The 17780-nt window shown below is 31.1% G+C and overlaps 2 protein-coding genes across 2 annotated transcripts; one reads left to right on the forward strand and one right to left on the reverse strand.

The window, feature by feature from the left end:
• Positions 1 to 4797: 4797 nt before the first annotated feature.
• On the reverse strand, positions 4798 to 6395 carry LOC120273240. The gene is made up of 5 exons (XM_039279871.1): positions 6133 to 6395; positions 5888 to 6017; positions 5444 to 5749; positions 5221 to 5313; positions 4798 to 5118 (listed from the first exon to the last, which is right to left on the reverse strand). Exons 1-5 carry the CDS (start codon positions 6393 to 6395, stop codon positions 4798 to 4800), a joined length of 1113 nt encoding a protein of 370 aa, XP_039135805.1.
• Positions 6396 to 11325: 4930 nt separating this feature from the next.
• LOC120273241 (probable vacuolar amino acid transporter YPQ2) lies at positions 11326 to 16757 on the forward strand. Its single transcript, XM_039279872.1, has 14 exons — positions 11326 to 11496; positions 12303 to 12564; positions 12822 to 12864; positions 13179 to 13205; positions 13287 to 13385; positions 14517 to 14701; positions 14947 to 15034; positions 15105 to 15215; positions 15288 to 15407; positions 15493 to 15513; positions 15969 to 16027; positions 16111 to 16201; positions 16378 to 16459; positions 16547 to 16757. The coding sequence occupies exons 2-13, from the start codon at positions 12326 to 12328 to the stop codon at positions 16435 to 16437; spliced, it is 1143 nt and encodes a 380-aa protein (XP_039135806.1). The 5' UTR covers positions 11326 to 11496; positions 12303 to 12325; the 3' UTR covers positions 16438 to 16459; positions 16547 to 16757.
• Positions 16758 to 17780: the final 1023 nt, after the last annotated feature.

A 17780-nucleotide genomic window follows, 5' to 3' on the forward strand; every position in this document is an offset into this window, starting at 1 on the left:
AAAGGTAATTTGACATGATTTCTTTTTCTTATTTTTTTTCCATTCCCACTTTCTATTAGGGATGACAATTTGTACCCTACCCAACGGGTATACCCGTACCTGTACCCGGTCAAAAAGGGATTAATTTGAAAATAATACTTCCAAATTTTCTCTTACTATATTCTTTTAAATTTTATTTATTTTTTATATCTATATTTGATAAAGTATAATATTATCAAAATTGAATTTTGAATATATATTAAGAATCATAATTAAATTAAAAAAATAAATATTATAAAACAAATATAAAAAAATTATATTATAATAATTTATTCTATAAAGGATAAGAACATTCTGAAAAATAAGATACTAATAAAAAATTAATTGGATATAACTTATAAGAATTACTTATAATAATGTTTTTTATATTCAAAAGTCTTACTAGACATTTATAAAATTTGAAACTATGTCTATATAAAATATAAATAGTAGATATATGAAAAAAATTTTAAACAAAAACCAAGATAGTTAAACATAAAAAAAAAGGTAAAGTTACTATTAAATCCTAAATAGACGTCAGTTTTATTTGATTATATAATTTAAGATAAACAAATATATATCAACTTGTAATTTTGAATTTATGGACATGTGTTTAAAGATTGTAATGTAATGTATAATTAATTTATTATTGTTGTTGTTGTTGTTGTTGTTGTTTAAATTTATATTTAAATTTAATTCGATAATTTGAACAATGGGTAAGGGGGTACCCTGCGGGTTAGGGTAAGGGTATAATTTTCTTACCCTGGAGGGTACGGGTAAGGATACGAATATGGGATAGGGGTTACGGGTACGGGTAAGAGTTTTGGCATACCCTACCTATACCCTACCCGTTGCCATCCGTACTTTCTATTCCTTCCAATCAAACACTATCTTCATTCCTATCCCTATATCTTCATTCCCATCCCCAATCCCCATCCACCACTCTCATTCCCATTCCGGCAGTGGCGGATCCAGGATTTCTACACTATAGGGGTCCATATATGTATATCAATGGTTTTTTTCGTGCAAATAAGTAATTGTCTAATAATCATATCTATTATTCGATTAAATAGAAATTTTTGTTCTTATTTTGAAAAATAATATTGAAATAATACTAAACTACATTTTTTTTATAAATAGAAGTCATTAATTAATAGACAGGAAGATAAAATTGTAGAATTGAATCATGTCAATATATTGCAACAAAAAAAAAAACCATTAATTAATAGCATGAATAACTAGATCAAAAACACACACACACATATATATAGACTATGCCTTATAGATGAAAATTGAGAAGAAAGATGTTAGATGCGGCAGATGCCAATTGTTTGGAAAATAGAGGTGCTGGTGGTTAAAACTAGGGCATACTAATTACTAAGCTTTTGAGAGAGTAAAAAAGGTTTTAAAAAATTAATAAAAAATAATAAAATCATTAAAATACTCACTTAAAAATTAAAATGGGCTCCACACGGAATTATTATGGGTCTAATTGATGCCATATATGATATATATATATATAAGGTAATTTTTTTTAAAAAAAGTGGGGTCCATGGACCCCACTTCTCTTAATGTAGATCCGCCTATGATTCCCGGCCATGCCTATTCCGTGAACCAAACGGAGGGTCAATTCTCTCTTTTCCTGAACTCTTCTCCATTTCTTTCTTCTTCTTCTTCTTCTTCTTCTTCTTCTTCTTCTTCCTTCTTCCTTCTTCTCCTCAACCTTTTATGCTCTCAACTTCTGAAATTCTTCAGGTTATCTTGCCATCTTTGATAACTACCTAGTAGTCCTGCATACGTGCACGCTACAGGTTGCAATTGTACAAGATAGTGATTTTGGCTGTATCAAGGATCAACCTCAAGCACCGAGTTCACCAATTCCTGTTGGTGCTCGGTTACATCATTATGGTTCAGCCGGGAGAGATTTGTACTACAAGTAAGTTTTCAATGGATGTAAATGCTAATTGCTAAAAGATAGAATTTCATTTGCAGATACTAAATCATCTTATCACAAACACATCAAATCAAAGAGGTATTTATCAAGTAGCCCAATTCCAACAGCAGGATCATGGATAGCACATTCCCGCCATTCACCCAGAACTCCTCCGCCTTTTTACAGCCAGCATTCTACAATAAAGCCTTTGATTGATCAGCTTGCCCCAACACAATCTACACCTCCTTTGGACACTAAGAGTGTATTGTGTGCGGTGAGCTTCTTTTAGCTGTTGCAATTGCAATCAATAGAACGAGCATATAGTGCCATATTTTCTTGTCCAGGTTTCTTCGGTTTTGCTTCTTTTGGGAAGCTTGAATTTTTGTAATCCTGTTGACAATAGATATGCATCTACTCATGGAATGGTTGTGCTTGTGAGCCGAAGGCTTTTGCAGGTAACAAAAGTTAAAAGACAAAGTGAGGCATAGAATTATGATTATTAATTTGTTATCTTGCCATTTTATTAGGAAAAGGCCATTCGGTTAGCAATTGTACAAGAAGGCACAAGTAATGGATTAGGAACTATCCTCGGCTGGGCAATGGCGGAAATATATATGGGTGGAAGGCTCCCCCAAATTTGTTTAAATGTGAGATTTAAGCATATATACATGCTATACTGCTAAGTTTATGCAGAAGTTATCAAAATTCTAACATGTTGATTTCTTTAAAATTGCAGATAAGAAGAGGTAATGTTGAGGCAAGTTTTTTTCTTGTGCTTTTCTCTGAAATCATTTGCTTACAAATTGATGGTTTTCTATAATTGTTTCTCTTTTAATGTTTTTTGAGTGAATTAATAAATTTTGTGGTTTGACATGTTACTATAAAAGCTCTTTCTATGTGAAAAAATGAAGGGTCATTTTGGTAGACTGATAAGCATTTTTCTTTGAAGCACAAAGTTGGAAGTAGGGGCACGCAAACACACACACACACAACAAAACTACTATTATTAATTATTTTGCTGCTTCTTATTCCTACGACAATGCAAACACTCTCATTGCTGAAGAAGTGTGGTTTCCTAGTAGGAGGGTTTATGTTAAAGTGTCAGTTAATTTGCACCGAAGAGAAATTATATATAGAAGTGAACTCAAACTTCACCAAAAGATACTAAAATAAACTCTGACAAATTATCATTTGATGGCTTATTTCATTTTGGCCCTCTATAGGGTCTGAGTCATTTTATGTTCATCTTGGCATTGATCAGCAATGCCACATATGTGGGAAGGTATATCACTTTGCTGCCGTCTTTTGCTTTGCTCGTGCTAAATTTTTTTCCCGTCCAAATAACTTTCTACTCTCATATTCAGCATACTTATGAATAGCTTGGAGTGGCATAAAATCTAACCAAACCTTCCATAGTAGTAGATGCCAGTGGTTGTTTCCTTCTTGATACTTTCGTATCCTCACCTTTGAATATTTATCAGCTTTCATTCCATATATTTGCTATTCATTTAGAAAGTATTAATAACTTGTATGTTTGTTCAAGTACACCGATGATCTCGATGATCATTACACCAATTATTACTCGTTTTGTTTACCGACACTTCTTGCAAGAACTCTTTGACTTGATAGACAGATTCTTGTTCAATTCGCCTATTTCCATTATCAGAGACCGAAGAATTCAAATGGAGAATGAACTTCGTGAACTAAGCAGAGAGGTATATTCTTTTGTATTACAGCTCTGAGACTATAAAATTAGTGACTCTAACATTTTTTAGTTTTTTTCTTTTTTTCTTAGTTTTAGGTCACTAGAGCACTCAATTTGGAAAACAAAACTTTATTATAGTTTTTTTTTCGTTCTTTCTTTTTTTTATAGTTCTTTTCTATTTAAAAAAGAAGTGGTAAAGACTAAATAGTAGTCCATGAAAGGGTATCAATACAAAAAATTTACTGTTTTGCAATGGTCAAATCCATTGCAATTCTATTATAGCTATACATTTTGTAACAATTTTGGAACAGATTAATGCCATAGCTATTTTGCTCATAGTAAATTTTTGCAATGAGAACTAATCCGTTGTAAAATGTTGGCAACATATTGGCAACACTTTTGCAATGGATTAGTATTAGATCAGTTGCAAATATATTATAAATTGGTAATGGAATTGTAACGGACTTGTAACCATTCCATTGCAAAGTCTGTTACAATTGGGTTGCAAAGTTGTAAAGGATTTGCAACGGATCTTTAAAATATGTGCCAATTCTTTGCAAAGAGGTTGCAAATTTGCAACAACTTTGCAATAGATCCATAACAAGTCCCTTGCAAAGTGGTTGCAAAATATGTAACAGATTTGCAACAGATCCATAAACATGTCCTTTGCAAATTGGTTACAAAATTGAAACAGATTTGCAATGAATCCAGAACAAGTCCCTTACAAATCGGTTGCAAATTTGAAATAGATTTGCAATAAAATTTTGGATCAACCACTAATCCAATACAAACTCACTAATACCATGTTATCATGTACATTAATGAATTCTAACATTATCATCTTAATAAAATATAGCACACACAAATTCTAATGCATTTAACAAAATATAATATAGTAATAAAAAGTAGTCATAGTAACATGCATAAAAAAACATATAGTAGTAGTAATGTGCACAAAGACAAGTAAAAATATATATAGTACTAGTAATATCCATAAAGGCAAATGAAAATACTCATGCCATAACTATAGGTCGTCGTCATCATCATCATCATCATCATCATCACCATCATCCTGAGGTTGTGATGTTTCGCCTGGTCCAGACTGCATTATCATTCGCATGCGCTTTCACTCACGGCGCATCTATCTCATCATCTTCTGGTTCTGTTGTAGTAAACTTTGGTTTTGCTTTTCCAAATATGTCATTTTCTTTTTCGTGCCCTCCAACTTAGACACGATCTCTGGGAAGACCATAGATGCTGAAGGTGGTGGGGAAGCTGATGTAGCACCACTACACAATGACTCTTGATACAAGCTTAATGCATGAGAACCAAGACCATAAACTCTCTTCTTTTTTTCTCCACCAAAAGCCTCCAAGTAAATAGCATCCATATCAAGCGGTGAAGATTGTGAGCCATCTGATAATGTTTGAGAAGCAGTCTCAACCATCTTCTGCATAGCATCCTGTAATTAATTATAATTAATAACGTTAATTACAACATGTATGAAATAATCTACACATGAATAAAATAATATGAGATAAATTTTGAAAATTACATAAACTACATGTGCTCGTGAATCAACACCTTTGCCTTCTTTATTCACATGAGTCTTGTAGAAGATATCAAACGCAATATGTGTCCTCTGAAGTGTCTTACTCTAATCAAACAAAATCATAAAAAATTATAAGTTTATTTAATAAGGACAATGTAAAACTTTAAAATTAAACCATGATATTTTTTTTTAATGCTAAAAGGAAAAAACTCAAATAAATTTTAAAAATATTTACCAAGTCCATAGCATGCTCAACAAATGACTTAGAGCCTCCTAGATGCCTACTAACTCCACCCCCGTTGCCTCCTGTCTCAGAACACCGATTAATGGAGGCTTGCTTGGACTTATGCTTGAACTCTTCTGTGTTCCAATGCTCCAACCATTTGTTCCAAATTTCATTTTCAATCCAAACAGGCTTCTTGCCGGTCTTCTTGTAAGAGTTGTGCCACCTACATAAATTCCGACTATAATAGCCTCGATATACTTTTTCCCAAATTGCTTTGATAGCATTCTCTTCTTCTATGGGCCAATAATAATGTTTCTGCAAAAATCAAAACAATAAAAATTAAAATTTAGTTCATTAATAAGAAAACCAATAAGAACAACAAATAAATTTATGCAACAAAAATAATATTACAATTACTAAAATTTTATTGCACAAATTAAAACATAATTATACCTTAAACTCTCTCCAATAAAAATCATGGGTGTGCTTATCAATTTTGGACCATGTGTATCCTTCTTTATACTGCCTCTCCTTCATTTTGTCAGTAATAAATTTATAAATGGCATAACCGTGCGGCACAAACCTAAATCATCATACAATGAATGTTAATGAAGATTTGTATAATTTTAAAATACAAAAATGCGCATCTAAATGTTTTATATTTAATTTTTTTGCTTTCTTGACATAAATTATTTTACCTGTCAGACAACACATAAATACGAAACCGGCGTGAAGAGCCACCATCACCTGTAGATGCACCCTCACTTGGAGCAAACATAGTTGAAGGGGATGTTGCTATAATTGGTGGAATAGTAGCTGGAGTAGTACGTATAAGATGAGGTACAGAAGTTGTAGTAAGAGTAACAGTAGATGGTATAAAGACAGGAACAGGAGTAGTGGTACGAGCAGTAGGAGCAGGGGGGGTAGTGTCGCTCTCTACAATAGCAGCTGAAGATGACATAGATGCCCCTGTGGACTTTGCCTGAGATGTAGGAATAGTACTTCATCCCCAACAAATGGAAGAACGATTTTTCCCAGCCATATCTATAAAAAAAATATAAACTCAACACTAACAATACAAACTCAAAATATATAACTGTCAAGCATTTGCAACAATGAAAAAAAAAACTTTAACAAATACATCCTACTTTAATAAAAACTTTAAAAAAAAACTAGTTTACACATCACATTATATTTTAGTATTCATCTTCATCATGAAAAGCATCTACTTCGTCTTCATCTTCATCTTCTTCGCTCACTTCTCCTTCTTGACTTATGTCTTCATCAATATCCATAACATCAATTTCAATGAATGCACCTTCGGAAGAATTTAGAGATACTTCTTCATCATGATTTTTAACTTCATGTACTTGTTCTTCATCTTCTTGAAAAGCATTACAAATTGATGATGCTTGTGTACCAGCTACCTCAACAATAGATCTTGCCTTAATTGCACACACCGCTAACCAATCATTACAAGATTTTCTTAATGAAGGATATAGTGAGTAAAAAACTTGTGCAGCTTGAGTTATAAGAATAAATGGTTCATATTTGTTAAATGCTTTATTTTTATGAATATCAATAAGCTTATATTGTGGGTGAATCCTGGTGCCAATTCGTAGTGTCGGATCAAACCAGGTGCATTTAAACAATATGACTCTTTTTTTGACATATGTGTTTTTTTAAGCATTTTCTTGTCATGTGTGGATGATAATAAAAGAAAAATGTTCATGCCTTCACATTTAATAATAATAATAATAATAATAATAATAATAATAATAATAATGAAATATGGTTGTTTTTTTAGAAGTGCAGAAGGTCATTGCTGCTGTAACAGAAGGTGGTGTTTTATTTTTTTTTTTTCTCCAAGTAATTGTCTAAATCTGTAGTTTGTTTTTATTAAAAAAAGAATTTTTTTTTGTTTGGATTTTTTTATGACAATATATATATTTGTAGTTTCTTGTATTTTTTAAAAATATTTAATATATTTGTTATTTAAAAATATATTAATTATTGTTTAATCCTTTTTGTTCTTAAAAAAAGCATACTTTTTTTTAAAATGTAAATTATATTTAAAATATAATACTTTTTCTAGCTTTTTGTACTTGTCTATTTTATATGGATTAAAAAATTTGGTTAAAATTAGTTTGTAATATTAATTTATAAAATTTATATTAATTTTCTAATATTACTCTTATTTAAAATATGCTTTAAAAAATGTTTAGTTGAATATAACTCATTGGAAGTTATAAAAATACATTAAATATAAAGGAAAATTTTGTAGAAATAATATTTAATGTTTCATATATTTTCTAAATAAACAAGTAAAAAAACTAAAAAAACTCTAAAATGTAACAAGTAAAAAAAGACTAGAAGTAAATTATTAAAAAAAAATTTGAAAATATATGTGCTTCTTACAGTTTTTTTAATTATAAAATGCACAAAATATATGTTCTCAAAGGTAAAAATATATGAACTTTAAAAATTTTCATAGATAATCGAAAAATTAGCCAAGAGAAAAATGGAAATGAAAAGGGATAAGTTAGTTTATACAAGATGAGAACATGATATTTTGTAAATAATATCAAATAATAAAGTTGGTTTACGGGGCATGTCTGCTAAAATATTTTTTTCACAACATATATAAAAAAAATTTAATTATTAATAAAACATATCCAACAACATTGGATCTTCAGTGCATAAGCCACTTATTTTTTTTAAGGCAAAATAAGCTATTATTATTTGGAACTTTACAACTTTTTCAATATACTCTTATACTTTTGTTATTTTTATTTGGTCTTTCTTTTTATTCTTCAGTCTTCAATTTTTTATAGACTGTGTGTTATTCCATTTTTTTGTTTTTTTTTGTTTCAATAAATGTGGTTCATCTATTTTTTTTTAAAAAATTAATCCCTAAGTTTTTTTATTTTTTAAAAATTTTTTATCATCTTAATATTTTTTTATAATAATAAAAATATCTCTACCTTATTAGCTTTTAGGTTTATGCTCATTAGTCTAGGTGCGAGCTTGTTCCTATTATGCTTAACCATAGAGCCCACTGTCAATGCGGGTAGGGGTGTAATCGATCGAGTTCGAGCCGAGCAGTAGCGAGCTCAAGCTCGAGCTCGACTGAAAATTCGATACTCGATACTTGGCTCGAGCTCGATCGAGTATTTATTTTATAGCTCGAGCTCGACTCAGTACACAAATCAAGCTACTCGAGCTCGCTCGATTAAGCTCGAAAAAGGTGAAAATAACCATAAACATGAGCCGAGCTCGAGCTCGAAAGTTTTTCTCCTTGATTTTTATCAAATAAATCTAATATTATATATATACATTCATGCTCGATTAGGCTCGCGAGCACTCGAGCCAAGTATTATAATACTCGAACTTGGCTCGCTCGACTACTCGAGCTACTCGAGCTCGAGCTCGGCTCGACTGTGACCGAGCCGAGTTCGAGTTTTCACCGAGTCAAGCCCGAGTAGCTTGCGAGTAGAGGTGTATCATTTACACCCCTAAATGCGGGTGCCGGTGGTACTAAGCAATATATAAAAGATAATTTAATAATTTTATATAAATTTGAATTTAAAAGTAAATAATTTGAAAAATATGAATGAGTCCACGGCTAATGTGGGTGGTACAAAGCATAGATAAAAAATAATTTTATAATTTTCATATAATTTTTTTAAAATTATGTGTATTGTCATAATTTTTTTAATGATAAAGGCAATGAGCAATCGTCATACAAGGAAATGTTAAGAGATAAGTAGGTATGATGCATAATTTATGTTGGTTTAACATTCTTTAGAGATTTATCTGAAAAAAAAAGAATTGGTCCATTAAAATAGAATATTTATGAAGAACTCACTTGGAAAAAAATTTTCTAAAAATAATATCCTCTCACATGAGGCTCATGAATATTAAATAAATAGTATTGTTATAGTATTTTATAATGTATGTGGAGTAATGCAATAGTACTATCGACTTAGGGATTCGATTCTAAGTCTGCATGTTCATCATTCTCTCATGTCTACTGATTGTTATAAAAATTTTTTTCTTTTTTTCAAAACAAAATTAAAATTTTTATAAATACAATGTAGATATTGTTAGGCAATAATAATTCTATTGATTAATAAAATTTTTGAAATATTAATGATCTAAGGGGAGAAAAAAAAGAACCCGGACGTGATTATACGCATCTTTAATTTCATTAGTTAAATGATTATAATTATAACTGTATATATATATATATATAAACGATTATGCCAAACACTGATTTTTAGTTGCAATGCATTTGAAATGCCGGTTTTATGCCAAGTGAACCAAAATCAACCAATTTATACATTAAAATTTATAAAGAGTTATTTATTATTTTGGTTTATTTATAAAAAAATGGGCAATAATTGATGTCCACATAGAGTGATGTCCCCTTGCTATTTTTATCATACTTGATGAAGGGTCACAACCATGTTGACTTATTTATACTTTTAATTGTGCATTATGACATGTACCACCACAACAACAAAGAGTTCTTATCAAACAGAAAGAAATAAGACATAAAGTTAAAAAAAGACAACTTATCTTTTCAAGCATCACATTCAATCACTGATCACTCTGCTTTTTGTATGTTCTACTTGCTTCGTTGGCGTTTTTATTATCATTGTTATTTAACAAATGACAAAGATTTAGATCGCTTTTTCAGTGAAATGAATTTCTTATGTAAAAAATTAAGAGACCCGATATTAATCGATTAAATAGTCATTAATATTCTTTATATATTATATAATAATAAAAATAATCTTTGAATTATGTATTGATGTACTTCTTTATATAAATCAAGACATCATTTATGTAACAATATAACTAAAAAGATTAGATAATGCATTTACAAAGCAATAAAATTATAAATCATAGACATAAAATTTTATTTTATTTTTTAAGTTGCACGGGAGTCTTTTGTTGTAATGCATAGTTTGCAAATTTTAGTAAAAAGTCATGATTTATTTATTTATTTTATTTACATATATTTGGTAGGAAATTAGTATTATGTATTAAAAAAATTCTTTTCTATTTTGCTAATTTGCTTTTAAGGGACATGTCATATATACATCCATAATTTTTTCAAGATTTATACAAATTCCATAAAAAAATCTGTTTGAATTTAAAAAATTTATAAATTAAATAATATTAAAAACATCAATTTATTTTCTAAAATAAAACATTTACTGCAAAATAATTGTTTTTTAAATGTGGACAAACATACATAGATGTAGAGTTAATCCCTTAATATATCTATTCTCACTCTAAATTAAAGTTCAAATCTAACTTCTCAAGAACACCTTATATAAAAATTTATAGGTTGTTTTAAAATAGATTGAAATTATAATTTTTTTTATTTTTGTAATTTCTCACTTTCCATCTTTTCATTGAAAAATATATTTTTTTTTAAAAAAATAAATTTTAATATTATAATATTTCAAAAAGGTGGATTGGGAAAAAAACCTCAATATTACCAACAACTTCTCCATTTACATTTTGTTTTATAAAATATATGTATATTTTTATTTAAAAAAATATTTTCAAATCTCAATTCATTAAAACAGAGAATATATATATATATATTGAAATACTAATTCTAAATCTACGTGTCTTTGATAGGGCTCGTCCACTTTGTTAAAAAAACATCCACAAACTATACACCACCTTCCACCTCCAATCAAAAAAATTTAAAAGTAAAATAAAAATAAAAATAAAAACTTAGAATTCCTTAAAACCTCAGAAACACTCCGCTGGAGAGAGGCTATTTGAGTGCCACGTGTCTAATCAACGTGGCAGCAAAGCAAAACTGCCAAAACAACCCCCAAAATACCCGCCAAAAAAATACACGGGAAACAAAGCTGCAGTCTGCAGTCTGCAGTCTGCAGTCACATTTACTATTCTTCCTCTTCACATCTTCTTCTCTCTGTCTCTCTCTCTCTCTCTCTCATCTTCTTGCTCTTTTTCTAATCACACAGACATCCAGCACTTCCTCTGCTCCCTTGTTGGACTGTCTTTCAGATCAGGTGAAACCCCTTTTTGGAGATCTTGGATCTCTTTTCTCCTGCTCTTTTTTTTATCTGTTTTTCTAGTGAAAATAGAGGTTTAGTGGTGCATTTTATCTGTGTATCCATTTTGAGGTGTTCATGTGTGGAATAAGAGTTTGGATGATTAAGATGGATTGATGGATGTTAAATGAGCTTCTTTTATATATATATATATATATGTTTTTTTGGGATTTGTTTTTTGGTAGTTTAATGTTTTATTGTTGAGGAGGTAATTGGATTAGGTTTAGGTTTGTTGTTGAGGTTTTAGATGGATTGCTGGATTTGATGATTGAAGAGCTATTTTCTGTGTTTGGTGGGATTTTGTGGTGGTTTCAATTTGGTTTTCATGCATGAATTGATGTAATTTTGTTGAAGGTTTTTGAATTTGTTGTTTAGGTTTGTGATGAATGAAAGGATACATTTACTTGACTTGTTTTTATGGTTTTTGTGTGTCGTAGTTTCCAATTCATGTTCTATTCCTGTCCCTTTTAACTTAAATTTTAAGTTGTTGTTTAACTTCGAGATGAATGAAAGAATATAGGTGGTCAGTTGGTTGTTAATGATCCAAGATCTTGATTATCTCGGAGTGATATTCTGTCTGTTTCGGTGTCCATATATGTAGTAAGAATTCTGCTGAAATTTTAAGAACTTTGATGGTGCTTCTTCTAAGTTCAATAGATGCATAATTTGATTCTCAATCTTCAAAGTATCATTTTCCTAACCTTTTCCTTTTTTAAAAAAAGATAAATTGTATGGATTGACTCAATTCCTGTCCAACATTTAAGGTTGCAGTTGGTTGCTGCATCTGATGGGGTTACCACTAAAAGCAGGACCTCCTGTTTGCCCGAGCAACCTACATTGCTCGGAATGGGCTCGGGTGTACTTGAGCTATTGTTTGTGTGGTGTGAAAGATGGCATGTCTTTGATCCTTGGACTTATCAGTGTTATCAGTTGGGGAGTTGCCGAGGTTCCTCAGATCGTCACGAGTTACAGAGAGAAATCTACGGAGGGGCTTTCCATTGCTTTTCTGATGACATGGATTGTCGGGTAGCGTATAATCTTTGTTTCTAACTTTTAAGTTTATTTTGTCTTGAAATATGATGAGCTTTGTCTTGACAATGCCGCCTGTTTTTATTTTAGGAAGTTTGTTTTTCTCGCCGACATTAATAAGTGTAGAATTTGTTCATCTTAAAAATGCATTTCTCACCGTCGCTAATAAGTGTGGATTGTTTGCTTCTAGTCTTAAAAATGTATAATATTTTTAATACATATTTGAAATTGATATTGACTTTTGTATTTTCCAGAGATCTTTTTAACGTAACCGGCTGTCTCCTAGAGCCTTCAACGGTAAGTCTTCTTTTACCTAATTTACTATAGCATCTCCTGATTCTCAATTGTGAAATTATTACATTGCAAATCAATTTCAAGGCATGAAACAAACATTTTTTTCAGTGTTTAAAATGAATTTATGGGTAGAGTTCAAGGACCAAAAGTGCACTAATACCTTACATATACTACTCACACATACAAAAACTAGAAATATTTGCCTAATCATGAAGATACGTCGTCGCTATTCATCTTAAAGTTTAGCTGATGCCTGTTATTTATGTTTTTTTTTGTTATGGCTTTTCTTACTTTACTTTTTGCTTTGACATTTGCAGCTGCCAACACAATTCTACATGGCATTGGTAAGGATTCGACTTAAAGACAGTTATCTTGTGGTTAAGTATAAAAGGATTTCACAGAGGAAATTTTGTTTATTTCTGCAGTTATACACAGCAACAACAGCTATCCTGACAGCACAAACAATATATTACGGCCATATATATCCTCGTTTGAAAGAAAGAAGACGTCATCAATTTCATAAGGTCAACATTTATTTGCTTGTCACAATATAAAGCAACTTGCAGATTCTAACATAAAAAACTAATAAGCTTTTGTGGCAAGTTCTTTTCTGAAATAGCATTCAATTCATCTTCTATCTATTATACCAAGCAGAAGTGGAGGAAAATAAATTCTATTTGCATTGCATAGTACATTTTTGTACTGTGGTGGTGCACATTCATTACATAAAGAGATGTTGTATGTATTTGTTTATAATTATTATGAATGAATCAGACCCTTGGACTTTCATTTTTTTTTTCTGTCAAACTAAAGAAGGCAGATTCTGGTTTGTTCAGTTTTTCTTCAATTAAATTTTTTTTTCTGAAAGCCACAGATCACCTCTAAGTAGTTTCAGGATTTCCACGGGGTACCAAGCGATATTTGCGTCAAACCAACACTGCTGCACTGAGAAAATGTCCTGTTGTAGAATACGGTCATCATAATGTATTATTGATTTTGCATTTATTTATCAAGATTTGCATTAGATACTTCTATGGAATCTTATTATTCTTTCCACATGACCATTTAGATGACTCTGAAGCAAAATGAGTATTGTAGCCAAACTAGTATTGGATATTTTTTTAAGTCATTTTAATGATGAGTTCTTGTCATACTTGTTAACTCCATGTTGATGCGTTGATATAAGCAGCAACATGTTTAAGTGTGCTATGTATGTATAGACCATTATATCTATATTTGATAAACTCATTAAGAAATTAGAACTTCTTATTCCAGTACTAAATTAAGGATTTATATTCAAATTTACTCAAGACATGGAAGCACTAACAGGAGAGCTCACGCCAGGAGTGGCACTGCTTAATAACGTGAACCGGAGGCTGTTTTGTTGTATAAAAATATATATTGTTTCTTATGGGAATAATCTCATTCCAGATTTTCTCTTGTGAAAGCAATGACGATGAAATATTGTATGAATTTAGCAGATTTGAAGTACATATATATATATATATATATATATATATCAAAAAGGGAAAAAAATTAACTTAATTCCCTGAAAATAACTCATAGATTCATGAGTGGGAGATGCTATACTATTTAATTACAATTATTTGCTCCACAATACTTGACAACTTTTGTCTTGTTGAATTGTAATTCAGAAACAACAAGAACAAGGCGAGGTTGCAAAAGAGAAGTTGCTAGGATCGAGCACAAGTTCGGTTGCAATTGTACAAGATAGTGATTCTGGCTCTATTGAGGATCAGCCTCGAGCACCAAGTTCACCAATTCCTGTCAGTGTCCCATTACATCATTTTGGTTCGGCCGGGAGAGATTTGTACTACAAGTAAGTTTTCAACAGATTTAAATGCTAAAAGATAGAATTCCATTGGCAGATATGAGCCTTTAGTAGAATATGAATAAATTTGCGTGTAATATGAATAAAAATCAAACTATTTGATGTTAGATACTAAATCATTTTATTGCAAACACATCAGATCAGCGAGGTCTTTATCAAGTAGCCCAATTCCAACGGGAGGATCATGGATAGCACATTCCCGCCATTCACCCGAGAACTCCGCTTTTTCACAGTCAGCATTCTACAATAGAGCCTTTGATTGATCGGCTTACCCCTACACAATCTACACCGCCTCTAAACACCAAAAGAGTATTGTGTGTGGTGAGGTTCTTTTTGCTGTTGCAATTGCAATCAGTAGAATGAGCATATAATGTCATATTTTCTTGTCCAGGTTTCTTCGGTTTTGCTTCTTTTGGGAAGCTTGAATTTCCGTATTCCTGTCAACAATAGATATGCTTCTGCTCATGGAATGGTTGTGTTTGTGAGCCGAAGGCTTTTGCAGGTAACAGAAGTTAAAAGACAAAGTGAAGCTCAGAATTATGATTATTAATTTGTTATCTTGGCATTTTATTAGGATAAGGCCGTTCAGTTGGCAATTGTACGAGAAGGCGCAAGTAATGGAATAGGAACTATCCTTGGCTGGGCAATGGCAGCGATATATATGGGTGGAAGGCTTCCCCAAATTTGTTTAAATGTGAGATTCAAGCATACAGGCTATGCTACTAAATTTATGCCGAAGTTATCAAAATTCTAACATGTTGATTTCTTTGAAATTGCAGATACGAAGAGGCAATGTTGAGGCAAGTTCTTTTCTTGTGCTTTTCTCTGAAATCATATGCTTACAAAATGATGGTTTTCTATAACTGGTTCTCTTTAAATGCTTTTTGAGTGAATTAATCAGTTTTGTGGTTTGACAAGTTACTGTAAAAGCTCTTTCTATGTCCAAAAAATAAAGGGTCATTTTGGTACAAAAAGAATCAGACCCAACTGCTTCTCTGGACTGACAAGGATTTTTCCTTGAAGCACAAAGTTGGCACACAGCGCGCACACAACAAAACTACTTTTATTAATGCTTTTGCTGCTATTTTATTCCTACAACAATGCAAACACTCTCATTGCCGGAGAAGTAATTTTCCTAATAGGAGTAATATGTTGAAGTGTCAGTTAATTTGCATTGAAGAGAAATTATATATAGATGTGAAAAACTCGGAGAAATTATCTTTCGATTGCTTATTTCATTTTGGCCTCTCTACAGGGTCTGAGTCCTTTTATGTTCGTCTTTGCATTGATCGGCAATGCTACATATGTGGGAAGGTATATCACTTTGCAGTCATCCTTTCCTTTGCTCATGCTAAATTTTTTTTCCGTCCGAAATAACTTTCTACTCTCATATCCAGCATACTTGTGAATAGCTTGGAGTGGCATAAAATCAAACCAAACCTTCCATGGTTAGTAGATGCAGGTGGTTGTGTCCTTCTTGATACTTTCGTATCCTCGACTCCGTCTATTTATCAGCTTTCATTCCATATATTTGCTGTTTATTTAGAAAGTATTAACTTGTATGCTTGTTCAAGTACACCAATGATCTCGATGATCATTACACCAACTATTACTCGTTTTGTTTACCGGCACTTCTTGCAAGAACTCTTTAACTCGACAAACAGATTCTCATTCAGTTTGCCTATTTCCATTATCGGAGACCGAAGGATTTGGATGGAGAATGAACTTCATGGACAAAGCAGAGACGTATGTTCTTCTAAATTACTGCTCTGAGATGATAAAATTAGTGACTGTAACTTTTAATTATTTTTTTTCTTTTTTGCTTAATTTTAGGTCACTGGAGCAGTCAATTTGGAAAACAAAACTCAGACTCTGTTCCAAGATGTTGAAATTTTGCTTGTTAGGATCTGAACCATTTCTTCTTGGTGGTTCATTTTATTTTAGTTCCTTTTTTTAAAAAAAAAATGTTGATAGTTCTTTGCTTTTTAAAACAGAAGTGGTAGATGCATATTTATGGTTTATTTTACATGACTTTGTTTTGGGACAGTGGAAAATAGTCCAGGAAAGGTGTTCCCTTAAAAAAAGCATTTTCTCATCATATGTGGATGATACTAAATTAAAAATTTTCATGCCTTGTGTTTATTTATCAATAATAATAATAATAATAATAATAATAATAAATGAAAAAATGGTTGTTTTTTTGGAAGCGCAGAAGATCACTGCTGTTGTAGAAATGGGTGTTTTATTATTTTTATTTTTTCCCAAAAAGTGAAGTATTTAAATCTGTAGTTTGTCTTTATTAAAAAAATTTTTTTGTTTGTTTGGATTTTTTTATGACAAAGATATATATATATATATATGTTAAGAATATTTTATAAATATAAATAGAGTAATAAGAATAGAGAGTCAGAATATTTACTAAAAACTCAAAAACCCTGTAAAATTGACCTCTTCTTCTTTTTCTTTTATTTCTCTCTTTTTTCTTTCTCTTCTCTATCTCCAAATTATACAAATAAAGGAGATATTTATAGGTTTACAAGAGTTGAATGAACGGCCAGGATCGATTTGATCTGACGGTCCAAAATACCCTGGTTGGTGGAATAGTAACAGTACTGGCGGCTGCTATAGTTAGGGATGGCAACGGGTAGGGTATGGGTAGGGTATGCCAAAACCCTTACCCGTATCGTTACCCCTACCCCATACTCGTACCCTTCAGAGTAAAAAAAATCATACCCTTATCCTTACCCGCAGGGTACGGGTATATATACCCGAAGGGTACCCGCTTACCCGTTGTTCAAATTATCTAATTAAATTTAAATAATAATAAAAATAAATTAATTATACATTATATTATAATCTTTAAACACATGTCTATAAATTCAAAATTAAAAGTTGATATATATTTGTTTATCTTAAATTATATGATATATATTTGTTTATCTTAAATTATATAATCATATAAAAATGACGTCTATTTAGGACTCAATGGTAACTCTACCTTTTGTTTTGTTCATGTTTAACTATCTTGGTTTTTGTTTAAAATTTTTTCATATATCTACTATTTATA

The sequence above is a fragment of the Dioscorea cayenensis genome, chromosome 12 (assembly GCF_009730915.1).
Source record: "Dioscorea cayenensis subsp. rotundata cultivar TDr96_F1 chromosome 12, TDr96_F1_v2_PseudoChromosome.rev07_lg8_w22 25.fasta, whole genome shotgun sequence".
Classification (NCBI taxonomy): Eukaryota; Viridiplantae; Streptophyta; class Magnoliopsida; order Dioscoreales; family Dioscoreaceae; genus Dioscorea; species Dioscorea cayenensis.